The sequence below is a fragment of the Manacus vitellinus genome, unplaced genomic scaffold (genome assembly GCF_001715985.3).
Source record: "Manacus vitellinus isolate BGI_N305 unplaced genomic scaffold, ASM171598v3 scaffold_2_pilon, whole genome shotgun sequence".
In the NCBI taxonomy this organism is placed as follows: Eukaryota; Metazoa; Chordata; class Aves; order Passeriformes; family Pipridae; genus Manacus; species Manacus vitellinus.
The window spans coordinates 13,551,862-13,570,277 of record NW_021940208.1 but is presented as its reverse complement, the minus strand read 5'-3'; the positions used below and the strand labels follow the sequence as shown (position 1 = coordinate 13,570,277).

General features: G+C 36.5%; 1 protein-coding gene across 6 annotated transcripts in view; it reads right to left on the bottom strand.

Annotated features, from left to right (window-relative positions):
* The window catches only part of ZMYM2 (zinc finger MYM-type containing 2), an 87,528-nt gene that overhangs the window by 7,445 nt on the left and 61,667 nt on the right, over positions 1 to 18,416 (bottom strand). For all 6 annotated transcript variants that reach the window (XM_029960840.1, XM_029960841.1, XM_029960842.1 and 3 more), the window contains 10 exons: positions 17,868 to 18,040; positions 11,764 to 11,929; positions 10,928 to 10,962; positions 8,993 to 9,122; positions 8,706 to 8,821; positions 7,673 to 7,844; positions 6,172 to 6,282; positions 4,200 to 4,294; positions 2,882 to 3,050; positions 1,823 to 1,974 (listed from right to left, as the gene is read on the bottom strand). In XM_029960840.1, coding sequence (XP_029816700.1) covers positions 1,823 to 1,974; positions 2,882 to 3,050; positions 4,200 to 4,294; positions 6,172 to 6,282; positions 7,673 to 7,844; positions 8,706 to 8,821; positions 8,993 to 9,122; positions 10,928 to 10,962; positions 11,764 to 11,929; positions 17,868 to 18,040 — 1,319 coding nt within the window. The remainder of the gene's footprint in view (positions 1 to 1,822; positions 1,975 to 2,881; positions 3,051 to 4,199; positions 4,295 to 6,171; positions 6,283 to 7,672; positions 7,845 to 8,705; positions 8,822 to 8,992; positions 9,123 to 10,927; positions 10,963 to 11,763; positions 11,930 to 17,867; positions 18,041 to 18,416) is intronic.

Sequence of the window (18,416 nt, the reverse complement as noted above, 5' to 3'; positions counted from 1 at the left end):
CCTTTGAAGAGAAACTTACTCTAAATTAGCAAAGTATTGATGATTTTTGGCACAACTTCATCCTTAAATGGCATCATTTAATCTCCTCTGAGCCTCTCCTCAAAGCCTGTACCTTTCATGCAGTAGTAGACAATTTATTCTCTTTCAGGGGTACCCACACAGATAGAAAAAAAGACTAGGAAAATTATAGAAGGCAATGGAGTTTTGTTGTACATTGTGACAACTACATTGCATTTAGTGTATCACTATCTTGTTTAAACGTGTTTCTTCAGAAGGGTAACACACACCCCAATATGTACAATTTGCCATTAGCACACAGAAGATGGCTGCAGCCCTTGACAGCTCACATGCTCACATGTTTCTGTACCTCACTTGCTGTCTGCCTTTGTGAAATGCAAACTCATCAGAACAGGGCATGTCTTCCTACCAGTCCAAACAGCAGTGGCACAATTTGGACAACTAATCAGGCCTGTTAACATCACCTGAATTAAACACTGGACACTAAGTATAAGCAATAATTAAGTGACCACACATTGTTCCACTAGTGTTCCAGCACTCTGTATGTGCCACACACAATAATTGTGTTGTGCCACACAAACTATGGTTCTGAAGAGCTGAAAAAAAAAGTTTCACACATAACTAGCTTTCATGACTGACAAAATAGACTATGTCAAAGGCATAAAGAGAAAGGTAAAAAAAACCAACAATAATTTGAGTTTCATTTTATAAACACATGCCTCACTCTCTGTATTGTTTATCAGCTTAACACAAGTATTTTCAATTCAACAGAAAGATACAGAGAGACAGTGTATCATGCAAGTGCAGAAGCAGAAAGCTAGCTGAATTTGAAACACGCCTTGCAGCAATATTGACTAAAAAGCCATTGACTAAAATGAATGATCGCTTGTCAAATTTCAACCATGATGTAAAAATATAAATAAACTCTTTAATTTTGCGTACTTGCAACACAGAAGAATTAGTGGAGATATTGTTTAAAAATATTTCAATTAAAAAATTTGTTACTTGATTCAAGTCCTCTGCCTCAAGTATGGAACAGTTTAAGTAGGATTGCAAGCCCTGTGAACAGCTTGCTTTCCACATCATATGCATTTTTTATTGCCTTGAATGAAATCTTCTGTGCTCTCAGCTCTGAACACTGCTTATTCCACCTGTGTTTTGCCTTAAGTATCAAAAATTAAGATATCCCCCGCTTAAAAGCTAAGCTGTGGAATAGCTTTTCTAATTATCTAATGATATAAGTTATTGCCTTCACATACATTACATCTAACCTAAATTCCTTCTATCTTACTGTGTGTTAGACAGCCAATATAGCAGTTCCCTGCACTCTATCCTGACTGCTCACAGTCTGCAATATTCAGTAAATTAGACCCTCCCCAAAAGACACTTCAATTAGCTTGTTTCCACTATATGTTAAGTAACTGAATTAGTAAAACTTTTACAGATCATGCCTTGTTTCATTCTGTTTTTACATTAGACATCTTTAGCAAACAAAATGAAGCACAGCATTTGGAAAAACTATGTAATTTTTGACTGCTAATTACTTGCTTTAAGCCAGTAAGAATATTAAAATTATTACAATATACCAATTTGTATTTGAGTTTTCAGGATGGGTCTGCAAACTTGCTTCCTATACAGACATCTTTCTACAATGTGATTTACAGAGCAGCCTGTGTTCCAGATCATAGCCATATATTAAGAATAGCTCCTAGCCAGTAAATCCATGTTATCAACCATTCTTCCACTGAAATGGGTTACAGTCAAATCAGCAGCTTAATTTCCCATCTCTACAGCCTCTACTAACCTCCTGAATCCCAAGACACAGATAATAGATGCTGTCAGGTGCATAGTTCTCTCCATTTGGCCTTCGAATTTCATTGACAAAATGTGTCAACCCATAGTTTAACTCAGCTGAAGTATGTGATAATAGATCTTCCTTTAATTTCACAGACTTTACTGTAAAATAGAGAAAAAATGCTACATTATACAACAGAATTATCACACAGTGAGGGTGAGATGGGATATTTTTTGGCTGGAAAGTGAGAAACAGGCTTGATGTCCTCTCCACTAACCAGTGAACAAGACTAAAATGTACTAAGTAGTTAAAATGTTAGCTTTGTATTAAAATAAACAAGGCTATCAGAGTAAAGTCTAGTTAACCAAATGCAGTAACACTCGCTAACAAATGTACTGTCATGCACAGCTGAGGATGATACAGAAGCAGACCAAGATGCTGAAGACAATGGTGTAGAGAGGCACCTTCAGGGGAAACAGCAGTTTCCAAAGATCCAACAGCATAACATAAGGGTGCTAAGATGCTTGTAGGAGGTGAAGAACAGCAAGAGTAGCAGCGATTTCCCTCTTCTGTCACAGTATAAATGTACACAGAGAGGAATGTTGCAGAAAGAGTAGTAAGGCTCCACAGGATTGAAAGTCACCTTGTGCCAGAGTTCCACAGCCAGGTAATGCCAGCCTTAGATGAAGATCATTTTCCAGGAAAAAGAGTAGGATATCCCTCCCTTGCAATTTAGAAGTCCAGAAATTATGTGAATTCTGAGGTTAGAATATGAGGAAAAATAGGATGCAAACTAAAAAAATCAAAATGGTCACAGAAAGTCAGAAGATCCAGGATGGTGTTGTCCTAGATGGCATGAGAAGTGTGACACCCAGCATTTTGAACCAAACAGGGAAAACTAGAAAAAAAAAGAGTTTGGCTGCTCTGTGATAAAATAATCTCAGTCATGGTGGGAACATTAGGGACATGTGACAACTTCTATTAAAAATCCCAGCTGAGAATCATACGAGTAGAGCAATTTTCCCTACCAAATAAGAATCTGGATGCCAGACTTGTGGAAACACTTACTTGATTTCAGTTCCTCTAGTTCTGGAAGCTCTTCATCTAAATATCGAGACTTTACCCAGTGCTTCCATGCATTCACACCGTACGCATATTTGAATGGAAAACTACAGTCAGAGTTTTCAGAGCTGTCATCGTGTGACTGGTACTCAGACACCGCTTTCCTCTTGACTCCCTGCCGTGGAAACACAGTGGTTAACACCACCAGCAGTCACCAACAGCAGTAACACAGAACCTGGGCAGAACAAGCTGCAGGCCAAAGTACAAACTGAACGTTCAAAGAAACACACACTTCATCCAGGTGATGGTTTCTTTGTTGATCATCCTTCCATGGACAGCATCTACTTAAGCTGAGAGACGTTTCTAATTCACCTTTGAAACTGGTTCCTAACAGAGACAGTAATTTTTGATAATGGAGTTGCTGTATTCGTTCTATTGTATTATGCAACAAACGTATGATGTACCAAATAATTTGATGTATTTATAGGATTTCATTGTGTTAATGCACAAGAAGCTAAAGATGCTACAAATCTATGCCAAAAGCTCAACTTTTAGGCTCAACAGAACCCATCAATGGAAAAGCCAGCACTGGTCCCAAATTAAAGCATGTCCAGTAGTGCATATGTGGATAACATCCAGTGGATAATACTGAGAGTTTAGAATCCAATCTTAATACTAGAAAGACACATTTGTTCTTAGAAAGCTTTACTAGAAGTTGGCTGGTTTTTTTAAAGTTGCAGTATCTACTGCAATTATTGGAACAAAATCATTTCAGCTTTGTGTCAGGCACAGGAAATTATTTCCTGTTAGTGTCCTTCTAAATAAAAGAATATGGATAATTTCTTTGCAATGTCTAAGCTAAGATTGACTGAAAATAAAATCTGGGAAAATTACAAGGAAATAATTTTTTTTTAAAACTCTTTTATATAGAAGATGCTACAGCTCCCATTATAAGCCACGGCAATGCCAGCATTCTTCCATTTTACTACCAAATTAAACCAAGACAGCTTTGTTCAAAGTAGAAGGTAGAAAAGCATTACTAAGAGTACAGCAGGTACAGTACAAACTAGCACATTACATCAATAATTCTACCACTGTGAAGCAAAAATGGGATCAGAATTTACAAACCACACTCCTCTTAAATCCAACAGTTATCTGCAACAGACACAGGACTGAAACAATTTTATTATTTGAAATATATCAATTTACATCATAAATATAGGATATTAGATATTAATAGACAGTAACATGTTTTAGAACGGTATGATAATTAAACTTAAATTTTGTGCTTTTTTGGATATTTTTAAAAGCATGACAAAATTACCTTCTTTTTGGACCGAGGCCTTGGCTGTTCCTCATATTCTTCACCAAAAACAGGAGGTAATAAAAACTCATTTTCTGTATCAAGCTCCTCAGTTGCTGAAAATACATTAACAGAAACTTATTTCTAAACATCCTCTGAATAATACTGCTTTGAAAAAAACAATGAGCTACATTAGTGTGCTTTAACATAAGGGGTCCACAAAGGCACAAATATAAACATTACCAAAGACTGGATTCTTATATTCAAAGACCTATTCTTATATTTAAAGTAAGACAAAGCTGTCAAAATGTTTATTTCTAAAAAAACTGTAGAGGACACAATGCTCAACACTTTCAAACATTATCTGAAATCACCATGGCAGCATTTCTTACAGTGGGCTCTTACATAATTTTTTCTGCCCAGGCTGTCTTGGTATCAAGAAGTTTTACTTATGGTGAGAATGAACAGCTTTGACTGGAAAAAATACAAATTAGTACATGCACTTCTGTTCATGTATTTCTATCATTTCTACATATGGTTTATATTTTATAAAGCACATTATATTTGATTAGAAATATTAAGAACCAGAAGGCAAACTCCCTTCAGAAAAACTGGCTTTAGTCTATATTTATACAAGTGGTGGAGGTCTAGCTCATGATGAATATTACAGTGAGTTCGTTAAACAGATATATGGTAATCTGTCAAAATACTATTTACCTAACATTTCATGGGTAGGGTGATGGACTCTATTTCAAGCAGCACAGTGGAATGAGACAACATATGAATTTAATGTTGGAAGTTCCATCTTTATTTATTTTACTGAAGATGGTTCATCCCTCGTTTAGCCATCAAACAATGTCTTCACTCAAAACTGAATGCCTTTCTGATAGTCTGATTTTACCACCTTACTTCTCAAGACACCTCTCAAACTGGTGCGGATGAAACAGCACTCACATCCAAAGATTTATGAACTCTGCCCTAGACTAAAAAGCAGTCCTTCTCCTGCTACCACAAAGACTATTATCTCAGAAGCACTTCAGTGTAATCAATCTCTTACAGACTGTTGTTACTATTCCACTTTATTTCTTTTCTTCCCTGGTTTTCCTTTCTCATGTACCAAGCCTCACTTACAAAGATGGTTAAAAATCTAGTACACATCTGACTAGTAAACTTCCTAAAATTAAGGTCAGACTAACCCCCAGGTTTTCTCTTTAAAATAGACATACAGCAAAGTGAGAAACCCAGTCTGGGCATCTACTGTGGTTACCTACGGCAGAACACAAAAGGAGAGTGTCAACATTAGATACAGAAGCTACCCTGGTAAGGTATCAGTTGTATGTCCAAGAGAAGTTATGTCAAGAGGGACACTAACTAGAGCCAGAAAGAAGCATTCTTGGATCTTGGATTGATTAGGACATGGTGAAAGGAAACAGACACTGTCCCCTGCATTCTGTAGAGTGATAAAAAATGTACTATATAAAACCAAGAGCTTCTTTCAACAAAGGTCTCAAAGTAGTGATTTTGCTGCTTCAAGTTCAAACAATGCTACCTTTTTAAATACAGGTATGGACATTAACAAGATATTAAAATGTAATACAAGTGGTGTGCAGCATGCCAATTGTCATTTCTGCTCTAAACCATGGAAATACCTGGCAACTAAAGAAGGCATCCATTATGTTTTCCAAGACATATGCCAGCTGACTCCTTGAGTCTTCAAAACAGCTTTCCTAAATCCATGTTCAAAACAAATGATGCAGCTAAGTTCTCTGTGAAAGGTAAAATCCCTTTTTTTTTGCATTGTTTCAAATACTGTATTTAGAAAGATAGGAGAACTAATTCAGAAGTCCCCAGTCTTACAACATGGCAAAGTTTTACCTAACAGTTGCTCATGTGGATCCTGCAATCACATTAAGTTTCTCTGAAAGGATGATTAAACAAGGTACAATGGATGCACACAATGTCACGGTATTTATTAAAATCACAGAAAAATTACCTCTTGGAAAGTCTATTTCAATATCAAGGTCTGGTTCATATGGAATATCAGGCAAGCTTATCCGTGACTCTGTTTCTGAGTTTAGTAGACTTGATTCAGCTATCACACTTGCTAAAAAAAAAAAGAAAAACTCTCATTATTTTAACCAACACAAGTGGTTCTAAAGCTGCTTGTCCTGCTCATCACCATCCTACATTTTGTTGTTATTGAGAACTCAGATTTACTTCTCCAATCTGACTTCCTTCAAACATAAAAGATACTTACTAGCTCTTTGTCCTCTTCATTAAGATGAGTCAGCAAAGCACACGTATAGAAAATCAAATACTAATGAATCTGGATCATATCAACCAATCACAGAACTCAAACAAGCTTGACAAACCTAACTATCTATTTTTCAACCTGATTCTCCCATAACAGAACAGATTTTCAAGTTTCTTTTTGTAGTATCTGTTTAACAAACATGGCAAGCAGGCAGGGAGAAACAAAGTTTGACCTCTTTCCAACTTCTGGCAAAGACAGATTTCTCCAAATTCAGTCCTCTGCAAATGAGTAAGCTCTGATGCCATATATCTACTCATTTAGCTGTACTTCACAAAAGAGAGCAAGGAACTGCAAGTGACAACTTTGCAGCACCACCAGAAATGTGCAGTTGTAGTAGGGGAGTGGCAATAGTTTGGAAAGCAAGAAGCCTCCTGGGACTGCAGCTCCACTGGCCTTTGTTCATTAATTTATCAACATTCTTTCAGACACCTGTTAAAAGAGCTTGAAAGAAACTCACAAAATTTTACCTGAGCGAAGGCAAATTTTCCTGGAAAGATACAAAAGAGACCTGAGGATTGTGGCAGGCAGAGCCAGGAAAGAGGAACAAAGAGACATGTGGACTGAGAAAATATAGTTACAGGATACATAAATTTTTATTATGAGAATAATATTGCTCAAGGACTTTTCAGTTTCACGTGTTCTGTCAGAGAGTAGGTGCGCAAGAAGCTGAGAGGGAGCACATCTAACACAGTTGAGCTGAAGTGTCCAAAGTGACACCCCATACCACAGAATGTCATGTTCAGTATATGAAGGGGAGTTGGCTGGGTAATCACTGAACGCTGCCTGGGGGAGGATGGGCATCTCTCAGCAGTTGGTGATCAATTGTATTGTGCATCACTTAGTCTTCTTGTGTTTTATTCTCTCTCTCTCCCCTCTTCACTGTACTTATTAGTGTTAGTAGAACTATTATATTTTATTTTGTTTCAATTATTAAACTGTTCTTAACTCACAAAGTTTACTTCTTTCCCGATTCTCCTCCCCACCAAGTGTGGGGGAAGTGAGTGGTAGTGTGGTACTTAGTTGCCCTCTGGGGTTAAACCACAGGGCAACTTAATATAAGATCTCAACACAGTACAACAGTACTGTTGTACTCAAACTTCCTCCACGAACCCAATGCTTCACTTGATTCACACACATCTCCCAGCACTCCAATGAGCCAAAAACTCACAAGGAAACTCACCGGTCACATCAGAAGCTTCCGCTTTTCCAGCATGTTCAGGCACCATCCCTGACAAGTTCAGTAGATCAGTTTCCAGAGGATCTGAGGGCACTTTTCCCCTCAGTTCTTCTATTGCTGCATGGATTTTCTCACTGCTACCCGGAGTAGTGGGTAAAAAAACTGGAACTGGCACCTGTGCAGACAGGGAGGCAGAGATAACAGAGAAAAGAAAAAAATGCTGCAACAAAGCATCAACAGTAGCCAAGACAGAAAAAAATTCTACACTCCTCTTCTAAAAGACAGAGTTAATACAGATTAGAAATAAATCACTCAAATGTGAGCTAGCAAAACGTGTTGACAGGTTAAAAAAGCTCAATATAAATGATTGTGAAGAGAAGGAAAAGCAGGAAAGAATACAGAAGAAAAAAAATATGACAAAATATAGGTCGTCAAAGAAAGAACAGAAGGAACTTTGGAGCTTCAAACATGTCTGATTACAACTTCAGACTAACAGTTTGGACAAACCAGCATCCTGTTCTAATAGCTTGTTTGCGAAACACAGAATTTTAGGAAATCAAGGGCGTTTTTTCCACCATTTGGATGAGACGAGGTACATAAGTGATAACAAAATAAACTTAAGAGTTATTTTCTTTTGCTGGTACAAGTTCAGGTTTTGGTATTTTTTCCTTTACTTTTCTTCCTTCTGTTTATCCCATGCTGCCATCCCTCCCCAACACAACTTTTTGGCTTCCTCATTACTAGAACAAATCTTGCTGTTGAAGGTTCATTCAGCAAACTCAAAGTATCAGTCAGAACTGTTCCTTAAAAGTTCAGCAGCACAAGATTTTCACACTGAAAGCAGGCAGATAAGTACTAAAGAACAATCAGGAAATTAAGTGCTGCTGGCAGATTCTAATGCTTTTTCAATATATAGTGCTGCAGCATCCTGCAATGCTCTAGACAGACCAGAACAAGAACAGCCAACAATATGAAGTGGTCCCACACGTGCATGTGAATGGATGCAATTTTAAAATGAAGTTGAAGTCTCACTTACAGGAACAGGAACTGCTGTAGGAACAGGAACGTTTTGACTATACATATTCATAGGCACCGGAACATAGACGGGTACAGGAATAGGCACTGGGACATACTCTTTTTTCCAATCATCTTCTGTTAAAAGAAAAAAGAGAAAGATGAACACTACCAGGTATTTAAATACATTTTACAACTGCCATTTAGGGAAAAAAAACCCAGAACATTTGCAATATGTTCAAAGAAAATAACAGTTAAGAAAAATCTGCAATAAAGAAATTTGTAGTTCCAGCACAGTTCAGGAGTTACCTGTCTGACAAGATTTTGTCTGCATATGAGGTTTACAGTACGTGGCTTTCGTCATTGTCAAAGGCTTGCAAAGAACTGCCTTGTTCTTCATTTCTCTGTTAGGTGTTGGAGAAGGTGGTGGTGCTGAGCCCTGCAGACAAGCAAATAAGAGAACGTGCTGTTGTTCCTCACTGATTCCAACATGAAGTTCTTGACTTAATGTACCAGTGATACTTTTCATAAACAAGATACTGAAGAGGAAGCTCACAAAAGCTTAACACAACAGGACCAATTCCTATTCCATAATTTCAAGCTATTCTATATTCCTAGTAATGAGGTGCCACTGCCAGGAATGTAACATTTAGTTGTATTTTACTCAGTCAGGGCTAGCACTATGAATAACAAATTCTAGCTAATTTTCTTTTTTTTTTCTCCCCCCCCCTTTTTTTTTTGTTATTACTGTTTTTAAATTTAAGATAAAGATTTTTTTTTTTACATTCTTGATCAGATGAAAGTGCAATTTAAGCACCTTCATAATGTATCAGTAATTTTAGCTGTAAAAAGAATTCACTATAAGCAGAATAGCAAACTATAGCATTCTTGAATTATGCTACAATCTAAAGATCCCATTTAAAAAAAAAGAAGTACTTCTGAATAAAACTTCTCTAAACAATTTTTTAGTACCTAAAGTATGAACTTCGAGCTCCCCCTACTGGTTTTACAATAGCGACAACAAATACTTGGGAACATCCCATAATGCTCCAATTGCATCCTTACAGTCAAGAAGTAAAAAAATCCCCCTTGTTCCAGACATGATTTTTGCACCCTAGCACCTGTTTTGGAACCTGATTTAAGAAACAAACTCTCAGTTTAATTCAGTCATATATATGTAGGAAGACTATCCCCACATGTCCTTTTAAATATGGAAAGAAAGTGAAGTTCCAAGGGCAGCAGTACACTCTAACAGTTGTACACTTTCTAAAATATATTTAAAAATACTGTATCACATATAGCTTTGACATGGTCTTTAAAAATTTATGGACTGAATTAATATCATTAAACATAAAATACTAGAAATTTTAAACATGACAGTTTAGCTTGTCTGATGTCTCTAATTACCTAAGCAATTTTATTTTCTGTGTTTTTCATAAATATATTTATAATGCCATCAAAAAACTTTCACTTAAGTCTAAGATTTATCTTTAATGCCTATTTGCATTTAAAAGGTGAGTCAATTTTTTACTTGGTAAAAATAGGCAGTTCTGAGACCTTCCATGTGACAAATAAATCAAAACAAAACTAAGTTTCAAACAAAATACCCTAGGCTAACTGAAAACAATATTAATACTTTTGACAAGCTGACAAAAACCAAAACTGAAAATGAAGGCTGCTGCTTCACTTATGATCCCCACTCTCCCAGACAGCAATCCCACAAAAGGTTAGTTATGCTTCCCTACTCTGCCACCTGCAGCAAAGCCAATCAGACCTTGACCACCTAGAGCATTCTACTCTTGGGAATTATAAAATTTAAGATCTGAAGCCTTATTTTCAGCCTTTCAAAGCTGAGCTACAATCTTCATATTTTAATTGGCCAGTGAAATTCTCTTCCCTTTCCATACTCAATAAATACACCCAGTTGGTCTAAACATGTGAATAAGATACACAGTTTGTTGACTAACTTTTAAGCAACTCTTGAATGCATTATAGATGTAAAACAAATGGTCGATGATTTAGTTTCCCAGAAGACATTAAAAAGACAAAGTATGAATATTTTAACTACTGATGTGAAGAAGACTAAAAAACTCTGTAAATTATCATTCAAAGAGACCAATTTTTGTTTTTTAATAGCATCCCCTTAAGTCACCAGGATCTCAAGTTTAAAATATATCTAGTTATGTTTTTTATATATAGATATATATTTATGAGCGTGTGTGTGTGTTAAATATATGTACTTACCGTTATTTTTGTCCGGGGGGTTTGACAGCCCTGATCTAAAAGTATAAGGAAACATTTTTAGAATTGTTTTTCCCCTTCTCCAAAATCAAAGCAAATTTCAGTAAGCAACTCAAGACAACATCTCTGATCAATATAACATTAAATTAACAGCACTGATGAGCACTATATTTATTGCAGGTGAGAACTGCACCCAAGACTTTTCCTTCACAGGCACCTCTCTACTTCGGTACTGAGTCTTACACAAAGGCAAACACTAAATCAGTGTTCTAGCCAGGTCTGAATACAAATATGAAAACAGTTATACAAAGAAGCTGTGTTGCCATAATTGCATTAATTTAAAAGCTGATTTACATGACCTTTGCCTGACTTGCCCTAATATCATATAAATCTGCACTGAGTGTCCATCAGCAAATTTACATAGTACCTATTACCAACAGAAAGGAAAAAAAGCAGTGTGTTCCTCTTATCTAGATACTTTTATTCCATTCTCTTTTCATTTCCATTTCACTTACTTCCTTTTAATTTATTTTTTTTCATTCCTAGTGCATTTATCTGCTCTCTGTGACCAAAAGGGATTTTGAGAAGCGTTTCCACAGAGCAAATAATGACAAACTGGAGCACAACGAAAAGAGGAAAACATTTTCTGTTCCCACAGTGATACAATACTAAAGTTACACTTAACCCAAAACAGCTCAATGATGCCTCTCATGATAACATAAATACGATAATCCCTAATGCAGTTTATCACAATAAATAAATAATTCATGCAGCTTTCAATTTTTCATTTAAAGGAAGCATCTTGTTCGACATTTATCAGCCATAAAAGCAGCACATACCATAGTGTAAGTTCTCAGGTCCTTTTTGGGTTGCCAGATTTGGTTCATTTTGTTGGCAGTAGAATCGGAGCAAACAGTGCTGATCGCAGAAGTGCTTCATTTCGCCGCGCCACTGCACCTTCTCTTTGAGAGTTCCTTGAGACTTACAACAGTCACACCGTACAGCCTTAAGGCAAAGGAAGATTTTGACATTTTTAAACAAGGCTTGGAAAAAAATTATTTCTACATTTTAAAACTTCACATTTTTAAGAGTACTGAGGACTCATTACCACTACACAGTCAAGTCTCGCTCATCTACAATAGTTATGCTACCTTCTAACTTCTAACTCATTCTTCATTGTTTGCTGGGGGTTAACACCCTGAATAAATCTACTTTGTTTTACTAATTCTTCACTAAGTCTTTAAAAATTGGTCACTTCTAAACAGTCAGCAAAAAAAATTAATTTTATGCATCAATTTTAATTAATTCCATTGAAGCATTCTGCAAAACAAGAGCAGAAAGTGATGGACTCCTTAATGATCCTATTGAACTGAGGACAAATAGTTGTTTTATCTTCCCCTCCAAAGTTTGATGGGTTTAAGTCACCAACAGAATCACTTCTCTAGGTATCAAATCAGCCCTTTAGTGTAAATAGGTTTTATATTTCCATTATTTTAGTAGTCTGGCAACAATTTTAGATTCCGGTTCTTTAGTTTGTCCAAATTTCTCTCTGATTTATAAACCACAATTGCTCTCAAACTAAAGAGGGCTCCCCAAAATCTAGTTGGCACGTTAACTTGAAACTTGAACATTATCTTTCACCAGTCTACATGGTATTTCACGAGGCATCACAAGACAGATACGGGTTTTCTCCAAAATAGATTCCACTGCATTTAATCTGCCATGCTATAAATTATTATTTGAACAGTGGTGACCCCAGTTTCACATCTTCAACTAAGCAAAGAACTGTTTGCACTACAGCTTGCCTCAATATTGTTTGCAACCTCCACCCTAAAGCAGACCTTAAAAAAATAAAAGCTTTATAGATGCTCAGGAATCCAAAGTAAGTCAACCTAATAACATAGCCAGAAGAGGAAGAGGGAAGTTATAATATGCAACATAAAACATTAATACATAAAACCATACACAACATTGCAGTTACCACAAGGCTCTGATGGCTAAAAAACAAAACAAACCAAAAAGAAGTCCAATTGCAGTTTTAGTGACTCCAAAAACGTATGAACAGGCCAATTAGTTCAAATTTAAAAAATAATTAAATGTTTCGTTCCTTCTCTGTACTTGAACAGTCTGGCACCATTCTCTGGCAATGTAAGAAACTAAGCTCTCAGTTGTAATTTTCAAGTATTTAAAGATGATATGTAGAGACTCTGTTCTAACAGTATAACCAGCTTTAAATTGGGAGCAATTAAAGCTGCAGCTTCAGGATCACCTCACGCTTAGCACGAGGTGCCCCTGGAAGGGCAGGTATTTCTCCTCCCCCTCCTCTATGCAGGTGTCAGCAGTAGTGCTCGGTACCTGCAGGGCACACAAAGTCAGAGACCTTACAGCACTGCATTATCCCCATCCTCCCTCAAATTTGTTACATTTATCACTTGGACTTTCCACTGATGCTGATCCACAGTTCTTTTTGCAGCAGATATCTTCTCAGTGGGACAAAAGAGCAAGTAAATTGTATTCTTGGAAGGGAGTGGGGAAGAAGATGAAGTGTAGAGTGTTGCCAAAATAGTCTAGACTTATCAGTTCAGGGAAGCTGTGAATTCACACCTTTAATGTAAATGCATCTTCCAAAGCCACCAAAAGACTAAAATACCAGTAGAAAAAAAAATACGTATAATTCACTGTAATTTTAAATCTCCACCCCACCTAACACTGATTGACAGCTGACCCACGTACAGAAAAGCTGATCTATTCTGACCTGTTGCAAGCTGCTTGACTATCAAAGCACCACTTTTTGCTCAATTTTTTCTCTCCTTCAAAGAAAGAAAAATGGGCCAAATCTTGTCAAATCCAGCAACTACAGCCTTCCTACAGCAGGGTCTATTGTGATAGGACAAGGAGTAATGGTTTTAAATTGAAGGAGGGTCAATTTAGATTAGATATCAGAAAGAAGTTTTTTAGAATGAGGGAGGTGAAACACTGGAACAGGTTGCCCAGAGAGACTGTAGATAGCACATCCCTGGAAACTTTCAAGGTCAGGTTGGATGGGACTCTGGGCAACTTAATCTTATTGAAGATGCCTCTGCTCATTGCAGGGGTGTTGGACTAGAAGGCCTTTAAAAGTCCCCTAACCTCAAACTCTTCCATGATTCTATGATTCCTGTAACTGTTTTCTCCCTTTCCTTGTTTGCTTTAGGCCTTTGTCTCTCCTGAGCTGTTACCAAGTTAATTTGGTAAAAAAAAATTTTGGTTTGCTTCCCCATGGAAATTACTACTCCTTAGCAAGTTTGAGATTCCTTTATAGCAATGCCTCACTTCTCATCCCTACATTTGCTCCACCATAATTCTACCATTTCCATAATCATGCTTACAGTCAGTATCATACACCCTTCCACACACCGAAGTTTCCTGCTACCTTCTTGCTCACCCACTGCCCTGACCATGACATTTAATGAAAGTAAATTAATGGTTATCATGACATTCTATGATTTGATGACTTTCTGCTTTTTCCTTCCTTCCCCTTTCCGTTTGTTTTCATTTGGAATACTGTCACTATAACTGACTCTCCAAAATACCTGCCTTCAAGTCTGCTCTATCTCTGTTTCCAAAAAGCCCATCTCTACTTCCTATGCTTCAGCTGCATATTAAGTCCTTTGCAACTCATAACTACTTTTTGGTATATTTCTTTTCCTGTTTCTTTAGCATGTTCAAATGGGCATGGTGATTAGTATAAAGCACTAATGTCTGCCCCAAATTTGGCTTAAAGAACAAACTTTTCATATGTGGGGCTTTTATTTACATTTTTAATCCTTCCATCACCTGTTCCTAAATGTTCTCAAATGGTATCAACTTGGCCTAATCTTAGCTGTCTATTACAACTTCAACTGCAATAAATAAGAAGCAAAAGATGTTTCCAGAGAGTGAATGATTATCAGAAAGGAGATCAACTGTTCTGAAAGAGTACTTACTGGAAATCGAGATGCCATCTACAGAACGGCTGAATTCAGATAAGAGAAATTCCACAAGGCTGCCTCGCTGCCTTTACCGTTTTGATTAACGCTGGCTCCAGTTTCAAATTTTACCACTGCTGACAATCACTGCTATCTGAGCTCACCAGCCACAATAATTTTGCTATGCCTCGGACTGTAGCTCCCCACCCCTACCTCTTTGCTGCAGACATCTGACCTCCACTGAATACACAGTCACCACTGTACATGCTGAGTCTAATCAATTCTCCACTGTAGCCTCGAATGACCTGTGTGCACTTCAGCTGTAGTACTTTCAGCAATGTTTCTCAATGTATGTTTAAAGAAACAGGTTTCTGGGCTGTTCTCAGAACTGTATATTCTTTTTCAAGGTACTTTCAATGCTCTAGGATAACATCAAATGATTGAAATGGTCATCAAACATCAGGCTACTAAAGTCATTTATACTGAAATTCCCCTGGCATTTTTCAGATTAATATCTAAACCATTGCATGCAAGTTTACAGGAGAATGTCTAATAACTTGGGGAGCTAACCTCAAGATACCAACAATTTTACCTCTTGTCTTGGAGCTGCATGGACACCATAGAGCAGAAACTTCCTCAGAAATTGGCACCAACTGGTAACTGTAGCTGCTGCCCAACAGATGATTAGGGCTGAATTATTCTTTTATATTTCAATGCTTCATATTAGTTTGAAAGGACAATTCTAGATAAATCTGATTAACTCCTAACACTTCTAGATAACAGTTGTTGTGCTTCTACCATTGCTAACTTCTTTTGGCTTTTTTAGAAGAGAATTTTGGCATTCAGGGAAGTTCTCCCATAATACTTGATTATTTCTAAACATTACAATATTTTCCAGATATTATTACATGAGAAAGATGTGTTCATAAAAAAAAGTAGACAAAGAAGATGGAGACAAACACTTGTTTAATGAACACAATGATGGTGTTAAAACATTACTAGGTTATTACTACTTATTTCTCTTTGTGTATACAGTCATTGAAACTCCAAAATAACACTGAACATTGCATAAATGAGACAAAGCTCATACATATGTAACTATTCTTTTAAGAAGCTAACAGACAGAACAGCTAATGAAGTACAAATTCGGGGAGTGGTCCTTATCTATTCAGTCCTCCTACATTTTGATCATCATCTATTTATGGCTAGGTAAGAATATGAGCTATTGAAACACTACCAAATCTACGATATCTGGAGTGACTTTTATAAAAGTGATGGAAGTTACGAGCAAGGAGGTAGAAAAAAAAAAGACAATTTTAGCAAAAGACACAATTTCCCAAAAGTATTATATGTCTTCCCCATATAATAAATCCCAACCTTTTATAACCAAAACCCAACTACGTAAAGGCTTTAAGAAGCACTTGAAAAAAATGACCATCAACAATTCTTCATAATGAAACACTAGTTCCACTAGCAAGTGTAAGATTCAAAAAGTACAAATATTTAACACCTCAAAATTATCAAAAATATCAAAAGTCACTAGTTATCAGAAAATCTGTTTAAATTGCCTTTTCACAACAGCATATCTAACCTTCCCATAACACTGTACCATCAAGCATTTCTTAAGCAGACTTCATGGGCCAATTAGCCTTATCCCATGAATCAGGGTTATCCGAAGCCCAAGTTTTCAAGTGGTTCTCAAAGCTGAATCACAGTACAAGCTTCCATAGAAGCTTATGTACATAAAACTAGTTTGGTATGCACACTCCCAGACTATATTGTTTGCTGAATCACCAAAAGATTCTAAAGCACACCAAAGATTTATTAAGTTCTCCATCAGAAGGCACTTTTTATGCAGGGATAAATTTCACCCCATATCCCAAGTTTTAAGGCATATAGATTTAATCTTATTGTATGAAGTTAACATTTTAGTTAAGAACTTTGCAGCCAAGTTTTCTTCCCCTATTTTCACAGGAGACAAAAGAAACACATGGTCTTCAGTAGTTTTTTTTTAGGAATGTCTAACAGTACCCTACATACATTTTTCAAAATAAAGAATTTACAACATTTGGCTGTAACATTTCTGGAACCAGCCATTCCAAAATACCAGCTACGTCTTCATATTCAGTTCTTTTATGGTAGGTAGATCATCTTGAATTACAGGACTTGTATCTAGCCCTCTAACATTTCAAGCTTTTATTGCCTTCCAGGCTGTGTGCAGAGTTTTGGTACAGTGATGAATTTTGTACTGTCTTTTTGCAATTGCATCCACAACCGAAGTTCTTGTTTTGATATTATCAATGTAGCTTTCCAGGATGTTCACAACAGAGATCAAATATTTTATCCACGGTACTAATTGCAGGTTTTCATCTTTTTTCTTTCAAAAAATGTAAATAAAACCTCTTAATGTGAACTCTTTGCTGGTTGTGCTTCACAAGGTAGTTAAACTTCCAGAGATTTAGAAATAGATGCCATCTGTTTGATTTAAACTTTTATTAGAAATCCATTTGGTCTTGCTTTTCCCTTTGAATAAGCCTCTGTAGTTCAAACTGTGGAAGAGGGAAAAGGCAAAAAAGGAGGCAAAAACAGGAACAAGAAAAACTCCGCTAACCTAGTTTTTTGTCAGTCAACTCAACGTATCCACCTCCTACTAACAGTGTTTTCAACATTCTGAATACACATTTAAGAAGTTTTGACAAGAAAAATGTGGTATCAATTGAGAAAAAATTGGAGTTGTAAAGTAACAAATACAAACATAGTAATTTCTTGGTTTTCTGTAACTCAAGACTTCCTTGCCAAATGAATTAATAAAATCTGATGACAGAAATGCTGCTCCTATATCTACAAAAAACTCAAATTAATACATTTGCTTATTGTATAGCAAATGGTTTGTTGAAGTAATCCATATTTGCTGCACAGTCCTTGAGATATCCTCACATGTGCATTTTTGGTTTTTTTAACTGTGGAGCTCTCGTCAAAAATTCTGAGTTACTTGCCTTGTAGTACCAGTCCTGAAATTTTTTACAGCACTCTTCACTGCAGAAATCTCTCACTACACCATCAAGTTCCTTAGTTGCTCCCTTTTTGCACAGCTGTGAGCAGTAATTACAAGAAACACATCTCAGTCCTAACCGTCTTGCAAAGTCTTGTTTATATAGCAGCTTGCAGCCTGGAAACAGATTTTAAACATTAGGAACAAAGTAATTTTTACAGAGAGATATCACAGTTAAGAGTTAAATATCGAAAATTAAATGAATACAACAACAGCTAACAATTGGGGCTTCAGACAAATTCAGGTTGCATAATAAAACTATATTTCAAGACATTTTTACCTGAATATCTTTCCTGCATAACTCTATGGTTTCCTATGATGCCTGCATCTTTTTGAACAAAACCCTATGCTGAATCTTTGCTTATCAAATCCCTGAATAAACAGTCAGGAAAAAAATACATAATTTTCTTTTAATAAAGACCCATACAGAAGCGTTGACTTGGAATTAAATTGCTCAGTTGCACATCCTCAGAATACTAGATATCCAGATTAC